The 12,811-nt window shown below is 36.4% G+C and overlaps 1 protein-coding gene across 1 annotated transcript in view; it reads left to right on the forward strand.

Annotated features, from left to right (window-relative positions):
* TECPR2 (tectonin beta-propeller repeat containing 2) overlaps positions 1-12,381 on the forward strand; it is a 49,356-nt gene extending 36,975 nt beyond the window's left edge. Inside the window, exons 18-20 of the mRNA XM_063290351.1 lie at positions 6,718-6,859; positions 8,094-8,243; positions 8,918-12,381. Of these exons, the coding sequence (XP_063146421.1) occupies positions 6,718-6,859; positions 8,094-8,243; positions 8,918-9,075 (450 nt within the window). The 3' untranslated portion in view covers positions 9,076-12,381. The remainder of the gene's footprint in view (positions 1-6,717; positions 6,860-8,093; positions 8,244-8,917) is intronic.
* Positions 12,382-12,811: the final 430 nt, after the last annotated feature.

Here is a 12,811-nt window from a genome sequence, read left to right on the forward strand (position 1 = left end):
ACTTGAAACATCCAGTACCCTGAAGCCTGAGTTTTTCCTTAATGCCTGTATCACCAGTAACACTGCTTTTCTTTGGCATGGCTCCTCATACCAGCTGCAGGGATAATGATTCTCCTCTCCTTTCCCCTGCCTCTGGGCCCCTTAGAGCTTTCTCATAACAAAATCAAGATACACTCTGAAAGCAGTTTTAGTCATATGATCTCTTATATCATCAGTTACTATGTTCTGCATATGTCAGGACCAGGAGCTGCTATTCACTGCTGAGGTAAGCAGAGAGGAAGCAGAAGGGAAGGGTGAGAATGCTAATTATGACTTTCTGTCTGACTCCAGTGATCACTGTCCTGCTCTCCCCGCTACCGAAGAAGGGAGACAGGCAGTGACCAAAACAACCAAGTTGTGACTTGAAGATACAACTTGTTTAAAAGTTGTTTTATTTGTTTTATCTTGCTAGCCACCATGAGTTGATTCAGTGGCATGAAAACCCAATAAATAGATGAATGAATGAATGAATGATAATGAATGAATGAATGAATGAATGAAGCTTTTGCTTTCTTGACAAACACCAATACAAAGCAAATAAATCCTGGTGAGCAAGCAATGGTTTTATCTTCCAGAGTTAATTAATTACTTGTTTATGTAATAACTCCTGATGTCCAATGTATATGAATGTTTTCCATGCAAATTTGAAAATGCAACCTTACCTTGCCTAAATAAATAAGTAATGCCTCCTAAATTTGCTAGCTGTAATCTACTGTTTGATCTGCAAGAACTTTGCACTGAGACATTTGGGGAACATTGAAAAAATCCATTATTTTGACCAAGGAAATTATGCTGCCTCATATTCACAGCAATGGGGATGAAGTGCAGGAAAAAACTAGGATTTCTTTGCTTAAGGTATAAGGCTCTGAAAATATATTTTTCCCATTTGCTGTACTTCCTAACTTACAAACCATGACATTTGCCAATGAGCTGGTACATTTTCTTATTCATTATAACACTCTAAAATTCTGAGGTTAAGCTCTGCTGGCCATACTGATAGGAATCATAGATTTGAAACGTAAAGATAGTGTCATCTTGCTTAAGTTTTCTCAAGCTTCTTAGAGTAATTTAGCCTTACCTCTGCTGGTGAGCCTCAGCTTGGGGAATAATTGCTATCATTAAACACTGACTACTTAACTGAGAAATTTGATCTATTCCTTTTGTTTGTTCTTTTGGTGGTTAAGGGATAGCTCTGGCTTTCTCTCATATGTAAACAAATACAGCTCTTTTCCATCCTGCTGCTTTTGTCTCATGAACTGAGAACAGTAGATGACATGTGGGGAGTAGCTAGGATATTGAAGAGTTTTTTATGACAACATAAGCCTGTTCCGTTTTTCTTAAAGTTACAAGCAAGCTGACCAACTTCCTTTTATTTTATGAGAATTGCATATTTTAAAATCACTGATATATTTGATTGAAAGTTTTATTTTCTGCTCTGGCTTTCAGGAATCTCAAAAATGAGATTCTTGTACTATACCATTTATGTAATTCAGCATTATGTAGGTTTACAGAAGTTCTTGGGATTTATAAATTAAGTTTGTTTTATTTATTTATTTCCTTTTAGAAATGCAAGTACTCTATGGCTATAATAGCAAAGGAAATTTTATTTCATTAATATTTACTATATGACACTGTTTAGAACCATAGAGTTCTAAACCCAGTCAGTGTCATTTGTAAAGTATCAAATCATTATTGATCAATTTATCTTGTGCCTAAAGCACTTCAATCATATAGATACTTTATATTTTTAATAAATATAGTCTTCTATTCTAAAATGATAGAAAAGTTTATCAAAATAAAGTTTACTATCCTTTCCTTCCCCTTCCCTTCCCATACCTTCAGTCCCCAAAAAGCTTTCCAGAGTTTGGAGGGGCCTTCCTGTACTATATGAAATAGAGATGCTGAGGAAACTATTTCTTTTCTCAATTTAAGTTAACTGATCTTAAAATCCAAGACCAATTTGAATAATTTCTGAGCTCCTTCAGCAATATGTTGTTGTTAGTAGCCGTCAAGTTGTTTACGACTCATGGCGACCTTATGCATAACAGAATGAAATGCTGCTTGGTCTTGCGCCATATGCCTGACTGTTCCAATGTTTGCATCCATTGTTGCGGTAATAGACCATGCCATATTACACTGGAGATCAGGGAGCATTTTTGGACAGGCAGGTTTTTCAAGGGATGCAGAGATTAGTTTAACTTAATTTAGAATCTAAGCTCTTTTTATCTTTCAGTGTTGGCTAAATCAGAAAACGATACAAAATTGAATACTGCATTATAGTATTATTTTATGATCTCCACTGCTTTATGAAGGAGTTAATTGGATAGCCTTAAGCAAGAGAAGCCTTCAGCATTTTATTGCCTGGGGCTAAAAATTTAAATATAATCTCTCATCATTGCAGAAATATAACAATTAACAAATGAATTGATAAATTATAGTGGTTAAGGCATCAGTCTAGAAACTGGGAGCCATGAGTCCCACCTTAGGCACAGAGCGAGCTGGGTGACCTTGGGCCAGTCACTCACTATCAGCCCTAGGAAGGAGGCAATGGCAAACCATTTCTGAAATCTTGCCAAGAAAACTGCAGGGACTTGTCCTGGGGCTAAAAATTTAAATATAATATCTCATTGTTGTAGAACTATAATAATTAACAAATGGGCCGATAATTATAGCCACTGAGATGGAGCACCTTCTCCTTGCTTGAAAGCTAGGGCAGCCCCAGCATTAAAGAAGAGAAAAGCAATACTTAATAAAACACCTGTTGCGTTGTTTATGGAGAAGGGATAAATTATGCTGTTTTCAGTGTAGGATTTCCCTCCCTCTGCATGCGCCTCAGTATGTGCACATGAAGACCATGTGTTTGTTTGAACAGGCAAGAAAACTTTAAAGAGGGAGAGCTGAAGTATGATCGGCTGCTCCTGGGCCTTGGAGTTTCTGATCTCTATCAAAGAGATGGCATTTATACTCTGGGAATAAACTTAAACAGTCTGGAACCAAAATCCAGAGAATGCTAAGTAAATGGGAGTATTCAGGGGAGCAGGGGAAGTGTCCAAGAAGTCCGGCATTTTTATCTTTCACATCTGGGATTTTTAAAGACCTGATGAAGTCTCTGTTAACAGTTCTGTCGCTGAAGCATGAAGCCTACCATCACTGTGCTGTAAGCAGATACTAATTGTGCTTTACCTTCCCACTCCCTCCTAAAATAACTATCTGCCTAAAAGGGGCAAATACACTAACCTATGATTTTGGAAGAACTCCACTCACTTTTTAAAAATAAATATATGAATAAAATGGAGAGGGTAGACCAAAACCTTCATGCCACAGAACAGAGCATGGATCTATAAAAAGGTTTTAAGGTGACATGCATGTGTCAGTGGGAGCACATGTTCAGAATAAATTTTCATTAGGGCACCCAAGTTCTACTTTGGAAATGAAGTATGTAAAATGAGATTGCAGGATAAGGTCAGTGAGGGATATTCTCATTATAGCAGTGGTGGGGCAGTACTATCCTTGAAGTTCGATGGAGTTGCAATTTGTATTTTTATGAAGGGAAACCTTACTACCTTTAGCAGCTGCTTTTTCTCTTACCCATTTCCTCTTTTGCTTAATTGCCTCCTTATTATAATTATGTATGTCAGTGATTCCTACAACTAATTTTTTATTAAAACAATTTTTACCTTGCTTTTCATTAAAAGTAATCCCAAACTGTGGTATCATAAAACCAACCAATAAAACCACTGCAGATTTAAAACAATACAACAGTTTGAAACCTAAAATCATAAAACAAGATCAAAACAACAATAGAAATACACTAAGTGATACTATAGTGTTAAGTTCAGCCAAAAGGCTAGGTGAATCAATAGGTCTTCAGTTGTGCTAAAAGCTAACTAACTGTGCCAGCCATAACTAAACAGAGAGAGAGAATTTCATCATTGGTGTGCTTGTGTCAAGAATGTCCTTCGTTGCCACATAGCAAATGGATGATAAATGCAGGCATGAATTCATCTCCTCAATGCTGTAATCATACTGTTATGCCATAAAAAGAGTCCTGCGTTTTCTTTCTAAGACATTTTTGCCTAGTAGAGTTAAAACGCTTTGTCCGGGTACATCAACATTTACACACAGACGCGCACACACACACGCACTCCAGTGCTTCTCTAGGTCAGACTTCAATCTCTGCAGTATTGATATACATAATGTAATCAAATATGTATATGTATATGTATATGTATATGTATATGTATAGATTGTCTGTGATTTTTATGCAACTAAGGCCTTATTTCAGCATGGCTATGGTTAAATATAGAACACTTTAAGGACCTGTAGTTCAGAGCTGTTCATGCACCCCATAAACAGCAACCCTCCCCCAGCTTCTCAGTAGCAGAAAGGCGTGTCTCTGAGTGGCAGATCTCCCCCTCAGTAGTCCAAAATTGCACGACTAAAATCTGGCTATTCTGTTACTGAATGTTGGGCACAATTTTGAGCTAATTGAGGGGGAGGGGTTTTTTAGGTATGGAAATGTGAGAGGTACTTCCCAGGAGGTTACAGTTCCTATTCCTGCTCTTCATGCTGTTCTCAAAACTGGTCAAAAATTGCCCCTCACCCAGCCATTCTCCAGCGATACTACATGCATTGCAGCCTCTATTTAGAAAACTGCTTACCTCTGTTCTGGGGTGTGTTTTGTATATTTAAAGGATGAAATAATAATGTATTTCTGTATTAATGTATTTCTGAATTACCAATTTTTTCCCCTTCAGTAATAATGTCTATTGAAGAGGAGAAAATTGGGATGGACAGGAACAAGTAGAATTCTTTTTAAGAATCAATCAAATATTGATTCTTAAAAAGAATATGCAAGAAGGGACACTATATTCTTGGCAACCTTCAGTTGGATACCCTGTAAACATGTTGAACTTCTGCTCATGTGGTTTTCATCCATGTTCTCAGATATAAAAGAGAGATTAGGTTGTTTTGTGATTAAGAGAAAGGATTAAATAGGCTGTCTACTTTTCTTCCCCTTTAAAGCTCTTTTGCATTTAAAAAGCAGGGATTAGCTATTTGGAAATATAATTTAAGTGATAATGTAAAGTTAATCAGAAGTTGAACTGAAGAGTGGCTAGAATAGCAGGTACCATTTAAGAACTCTGCTTTTTAAAGTCAGTCCCTTTATTATCCTAAGGTTTAGCAGAGTTTCATGGTTCACAGCAAAAGCAAAAACACTGAATGATGATGGTGAGTGATGAAGGATACTGGAAATACATACTTGTATTTGGCCTATCAGATCAGCTATATATTTTATCTCTGCTAGAATATAATTAGAGAGCCAGTTTGGTATAGTGGTTAAAGGCACCAGGCTAGAACCTGGGAGAATGTGAGTCCTAGTCCTGCCTTGGGTACAAAGTTAGCTGGGTGACCTTGGGCCAGTCGCGTACTCGTCCCTTGGAAAAAGGCAGAAAATGGTGTCAGGGGTTGCCTGTAGCTTTGAAGTCTCAGATGTCTAGAGTTCAGGAAAGCCTGCATCTCATTTCAGGTTTGCTGTGCGGAGTAATAGTGCAGAAATAAAAAAGCTATGGAGACTACCAAATCTGATGGAACTCTGTATGCCATTGAAGGAATTATAAATATAATTTTATCAATTAAATACATAGAATCTTCTAGAGAAATTTCCCTAGTTAGGTGATTTCCAGATAAGGTGGACATCCTGGTAAAAATTGTGGTCCAACAATGATGGACTATAACAGATGGAAGGTATTCATAACTCTGAAAGGTGGTTTATACAACAGTATGCATCAAATAATTTTTTGAAGTTACAAAGCAACAGCTTAAAAATAGAGATCAAAACATTCCATAAATTGTGGTATAAAACAGTTTAATTGGCCTTACATAAATGGGTAATATTAATGCCTTAGAAAAACATTCTAAATTTGGAGAGATTTTGAAGACTGTTTGAAGGGACTACTTATAATTCAAGCAATATCTTCTTTAAAGATAGATAGGTAGATAGGTAACAACTGTGGATTGGCAAGATAGAGCAATAGATGGTCTATATAAGTAGATTTAATAATACGTTAAAGGACTGAGCTAGTTTTATATTAACATTTTAGGGATATGTTCTTAGTTTATACAAATGTTATCCACTTATTATCCTGTATCTATATATATTTATTTTACTAGCACTACTATATTTTGGGTTGTACTTCATGGTTGTTATACTCATTGATACACACACACACGTGCGCACGCGCATGCGCACACATATATATATGGTATATATCTTCCTCCCTCCCTCCCTCCCTCCCTCCCTCTCTGGTTTAGAAAAGCACCCTACATAATACAGCTCCCACAAGATTGGCAATGGATATTCTTTGCTCCTGGTTTCTATGAACATAGGGGCAGTTATATTTTGTACCAGTTGAAATTTCTAATAATTTTCTTCTCTTTTACCATTTCTGCATGCTTATCAGTGGAGGGGTGAAATTGAATTGATAGTCAATTCATAGTGAATATGTAGAAATATCACTACTTACTTCATTTTGGAGAAAGTGATGTTGAGATTTTCTTTTTCCAGAGCTGGCTAATTTGACCAGTGTCTTGTCCATTTTTTTTTTCTCCCTTCAGTTAGTTGACTGTTCATAAAATAGGATCTGTATCATCAAACAGTATGTTTTACTTTTGTAGGCAGCAGGAGTCTACTTGATCAGTGTGTACTCAAGTCCTAATGATCAGAGTCTGTGGGCCATTGACAACAAATGGAATGTTCATGTGCGTACTGGGATTACGGAGGAGATGCCTGTAGGCACAGATTGGGAGCAGGTTCCAGGTAAGATTACTTAACAAATACATGGTTGGGTTGTAACTTGATTTTTGCCGATGCTTGGCCCCAGCCTGATTTATTAGCTAAATCTTTGTAACACATCTTATATGACCATGCAACAAAACTTCCTTCCTCTCCCAACATCCTAAATTGTGGCATTCATCACAAGATGTTGTGAGGCCCAGTAGATTAAATGAAGGTTTAAAAAGGAATAAGAGGACTCAAAAGTTTCATGGAGTGTTCATATAGTATCCAAAGGGTTATTAGTTGTGGTGGTTGTATGAAACTGCCAGTTACCGAAGCAACATGTCATGATAGACAAACAGGAATAATAGCAGGCTGATTCTTCCATAGCCTGTTTGTGGACCTTCTGGAAGTATGTTACTGATTAGTGATGGAAAAGAAAACTAGATTGAAAGAATCAAATCGATCAGTGCACATTCTTAGGCTTAAAATGCCTTGAGAAATAATAAATAATTTGTCCTTCCCTTGCCTATACTTTGGCAATCCAGCATATCTTGAGTCAAGTCCATCTGTAGCTTCAGGTTTGTCTCCTTCCTGCTGTCTTGCTCCTCACGGCGTGGTCTTCAAGTTATTTGCCCAGGTTTTTTGTTTATAGCCTGCTTCTTAGGAAATCTTTAAAACAAGTCTCTATTCCATTAATCACTTGGCATATTATATGCCTTGGCCAAACTAGTGCACTGCTGATGTATCGGGCTGCAGCTCTCATCCTCTTCAGTCAGTGGGAATAATCAGGGAAGGCTGGTTCAGAGTGCTTCATATTTTTTTCCCTTTTTCTTTGGTGTCCGAGTCAGTCTTGACTCCTAGCGCCTGCCAAGACAAGTCCCTGCAGTTTTCATGCTAAGATTTTAGAAGTGGTTTGCCATTGCCTCCTTCCTAGGGCTGAGAGGGTGACTGGCCCAAGGTCACCCAGCCAGCTTTGTGCCTAAGGCAGGACTAGAACTCATGGTCTTCTGGTTTCTAGGCTGGTGCCTTAACCACTACACCAAACTGGTGTAGTACTTCAGAGTGCTTCATTTTTCCTCTCAATAATTCATATTTCCTCTCAATAATTCTTAACTGTGAAGATACAAAAATATGTGAAGCTACCCTTAAGGCATTTGTTTTTTGTTTTGTTTTGTTTTCATAAGTGTTTACTATTTCTTCTGAATATAGTATGCATAGTATCCATTTCAGAGTTCTTTCACTAGTTTTGTACTTCACATGTCTTGGCTTTTAGGGCTTCAGGCAAGTGAGCTGGTAATAAGCATGAAGACAGTTTGGGCACGTTGTCCAAATGGAGATGTAGCACGCCGATATGGCATCACAGATAAAAATCCTGCAGGTGATTACTGGAAGAAAATTCCAGGGAATGTTTCTTGTTTGGCAGGTAAGAGTGTTACTGTGTGTGTGTGTGTGTGTTAACATGTTATGTAGTCTTTGGAGGATTGTAGCAGGAATCCTGTTTATTCAGGACCAGAAAGCTGAAATATACTGGCTGTTTTCATCAAACAGTTCAGTTTGACCTTGAACTTCACACAGCTCCTCTCTACATCTAGGTTTTAAGTCTCCCCAGGCAGCCTTGAAGAGATCTTACTTAATTGTTCTGATCTCCATTTGGAATAACAAACTGCCACTGGCTCACCTCCCTACCAGAATACACAAGAGCCATTCTCTACTAAAACAAGCGCAGACCATGCAAGCAGATACCAGTACGCAGGCAAAGTAATATCAAGCAAATTCTATTCTAGTAACTACTTTCAACTGAATAATTGGACTTTTTCTATCTTCAGATTATTTTCTTAAATGAGGTGAAATTGGAAAGAAAATGAGACAATGAGTTTCTTTCTCTGAACTTAGTTAACGATGATGGTGATGATGATGAAAGCCATTAAATCAGTGAGAAAAGTTAATGCTGATCTTGAATCCCACTGATTTCAGTGGCTATAATTCAGCCTTAAATTTTTTGGGGTGGAGTTGAGCTAGATTACTTGAGCCATTCCTTCTTCTGACTTGCATACTGAATCTAATTTGTTGTTTTGTTTTTGTTGTTGCTGTTCCCAGTTACCCCCGTAGATGAACTATGGGCAATTGGTTCTTCAGGATATCTCCTTCAGCGGCTCACAAAGACATTCCAGCATTCTCATAACTTGCAGAAACACAGTGATGCTTCTGTATCATTTCACTCTGATGATTTTGAGGATGAGTGGGAAGTGATATAAAGTGAATAACAGTAAATAAGTAACAAAACATTCTTGGGAATCCTGTTACATGGCAAATGCCAGGCTTTTGAAGCCAGAAACATTTCATAACATTACCTTTTTGAAATATAGAAGACTAATTTATACAGTAGTCCTCAAACTGTGTAGTGAAATGTCTTGTTCAATATATCTCAGGTGAGGCAGGCAATGCGGCTTAAAGAAATTGTGAACTTGTCTTTATTCTAGAAGTTGTACTTTGACTATAAAGTTTAAATTTAACCTCATTAACAGCAAAATGAATTTGCTGTAGCATGCAAGCTAATATCTGTACTATGTGGGAAGAACTTCTGTTAAATCACCTATTTCTCAACTGCTGAAAAAATGCTGTTTAGTTTTTCTCTTGGACGTTAATCTCTTAGTAGGAAAAAATGAGTATGCCTTTAATAGAAGAGAACAAAATACTGTACTTTTTTTTTCAGTGGAAAGAGATGCACAGTTGGTGATCAGCTTAAAGTTTCATTGTAACTTTCAGAAATTTACTACTGAATTTTTGCTCTGATTAATCAGGCTAAAAGCATTAGTTCCCCTTATTCTTTCCTAACTTGGAGTCTTTTGTGGATTAAGATTATAATGGTCTAAATTCCCAGCCATTTTAACATGTTGACGGGGAATTGTGGACATTTTAGTTCCAATGTATCATGGAGGGTTTTTGGTTAGGAAAGATTGCCTTACATGTTTATCCAAGACAATTTAGGCTTTTGTTCCACAAATGCCTGTAAGAGCTAAACAGAACATTATAAGTCATTTCAATAAAATGAGGGTGGCTCTATGAGTGATATTCAGTACCATATTTAGCCTGACAGAATTAAGCCTGTGTTCAGAGCAGATTCTGTATTTCCGTTTTGTACCATAATTTATAATGAAATCTAGATATGGTACTAAAGAAGCTTATCCCAAAAGAAAGGTTGTAATACTTATCAGGATTTGCCTTTATAATAGGAAATTTTTAGCTACATTAGCTAAATCTTGCAATGTCTTACATTGGAAATGTTTACAGCAGAGGTGCTTAAATCTATAATTTACAGATCACTGCAGCTTATGTGTCATAATTACTGAGTTTCTTAAGAATACTGTAAGAAAAAACGTAATCCCAATGGTTTACACTAACAGTACTTTTTAAAATATATATTTATTTGAGACCTGAATGTTTTAAGCAACTATTACTGAATCTGCACATGAGCTAACTGATGAGGGATAGTGTGTGAACTTGGGGGGGAAATAATCGATTTTTCTTTCTTTCTTAAGCTGCCTGATACAACCTTGTATTGGTGAATTTTCTGCATAAGAACTAATTTTGGCATCATAGACATACCTATTAGCAGCAGCACTTGTATGATTTGTGCTCTGTTCTTGGTCAATTTTTTTATTTTGGGGTGACCAGGAGGTCATATTTGTTTTGTTCTGAGACCTCATCCACTTGGAGTCAGTGTTTTTGTAACCAACTAGCTGTCGATATATCCCTAGTTCAATTGGCAGGCTATTTTGAGAAGTCCTTTGGCAAGTTGGATTCCAATGTTGTAGTTCCTCTGAAGTTCAGAATTTCTGAGGAAATGGGTTGGCCCTGTGGTGCACTTCTGGCCAAATGTTCATATTCTAATAATGAAAAAAATGACACACTTGAGCACACTCAAAAATATGTATGAATGTTTGCATCTATATACACTAACACTTTTAAAAATGCCCCCCTCTCCCAGTAATGGCTTAGTTTGCTAGATGTTTATACAGTGCATAATAGTGTTATTGGCTTGATTCATAAATATGAACTGGTGTTGACAGCTCTTCTAAGCTCAGTGAGTTCTTTTGTATCTCCTAACAATCTGAAATATTTACCATCGATAATTTCACTTCAGTAAACTTGTGTTTTTTTCCCATAAGCTTTCAGATAAGTGCAATAAACTAGACTTTTTCTTAAAAGTGTTTTTGTTTTGATATCTAATTTTGGTATATTTATTTATGAAATGTATAGGCTGCCCCAATCTATAATGACTCTGAGTATAACTATCCTAAGTTGGTTTTATGGAGCTATATAATGAAGATTTTGATCGAATCTAATGAAACTTCTAAGAAAACCTTACAGTTGCTTTTTCTAGGTTCTGAAGATTATCAGTTTTCTGTTTTTAAAAACTTGTTATTGCATCCAACGGATTTAAATATAAAAACTATTATGAATTTTGATCAAATTATCCAGTAAAAAAGAAAACAGTTTTATATCATCTGATAGTCTTAAGGGTATTTGTACTATATTTTTGCCATGATTTTCACTGAACAAGAAATAGGCTCTTCAGGTTTATTCTGGATTAGTTATTATACATTACTACATTTTTAGCCTAAGATGGCTAGAATGTTTACCTGTCAAATGTAAGAATGGCTAGAATCCTTGAGAAGCTTATATCTCCACTTCCTTCATAGTTTCTGTTCAAAGATAGTTCTCAAGCTAGCTAACAGTAATAAAACTCAGATAGAAACAAAACTGTAATTAAAAATAAGTGAATTAAAAACCCAACTGTTTTATGGCATCTTAAAAACTTAACATACTTATTATAGTAAAAGCTTTCATGGATCATAGTCCACTGGTTAAACATTTATGTGTTAATAAATGGCTGTACGTATTCAAGGTGTCACACTTTTGTTTTGCTACAAAAGGTTAACACAACTATATCTTTGGAAATTAAAAAAGTTATGATAAATTTAGAAATTATTTTCTCACACCAATTAGTTTAAATGGCCCAAACCAGTTTTGAAAACAGTTACTTGCCTCATTATAGACTTTTAAAAGGTTGGAAGGTATCTCCTCCATATACCTCTGCTTGCAGCAGGAAAACTCATGTTTAGACTAAAGAATAAGGAAAGTTTATGAACCGTTTAGAAGAATCCATAATCCTGCAGCATCAGAAACTACAATCGGAGCAGAATTTATCTAAGTCTTATTAATAAATAGATGTTGAATAAACACACAAAGCAGTGTTGTTATGCCATGTTGTTTTTTTGAACGTATTTGAGCTAATATTTGCTGTTTGGTTGGGAAAAGTATGTGAAGCCCTAAGATATTTCTCATATTTGGGGAAATTATTTCTTAGTTCATCAAACACTCAGCTACACTTGATTGGTTGCAGGTAATCACCTCTGTTTGTATATTTATGTATCTACATATTTGTATAATTGATTTTTAGATAATAGAGGGTTTTTTGGCTGGTTTTTACATTGTTGTAAAGCACCCAGAATCATTTGATTGGGGCAGTTAACAAAATAAATGTTCAGCTCTCTTAAGGAGCTAAGTTGACTCAGATTTTCAGTCAAAGAGATGACAATCAGGTCTAGGTTTGAAAGATCCTTCCTTATGAAAGCATGCTCATGAGCTTATGGAAGTGAATCATGCCTCGATCAGAATCTCTGCCAACCTCAGAAAAAGGGTGATTGCTTATCAGAATTATAGGGGCTGTAGAAGTACTGCCATTTTAAATTATTTATTCATGTTATATCCTACCTTTTGTTCAGAAACTCAAGATATCATACATAGTTTTCCCATCAAGAACACCCCAGTGAGGTAGATTGGGCTGAGAGTGTGACGCAAAGTCACAATGTGAACTTTCATGGCTGATGGTGGACTTGATTCTGAGTTTCTCTGGTATGTCCAGCACCTTAATCACTATGCCACACTTTGGCTCCCATCAGTCCGTAGTCAGAAATACAGTATAGA

This window comes from Candoia aspera, chromosome 1 (genome assembly GCF_035149785.1).
Source record: "Candoia aspera isolate rCanAsp1 chromosome 1, rCanAsp1.hap2, whole genome shotgun sequence".
In the NCBI taxonomy this organism is placed as follows: domain Eukaryota; kingdom Metazoa; phylum Chordata; class Lepidosauria; order Squamata; family Boidae; genus Candoia; species Candoia aspera.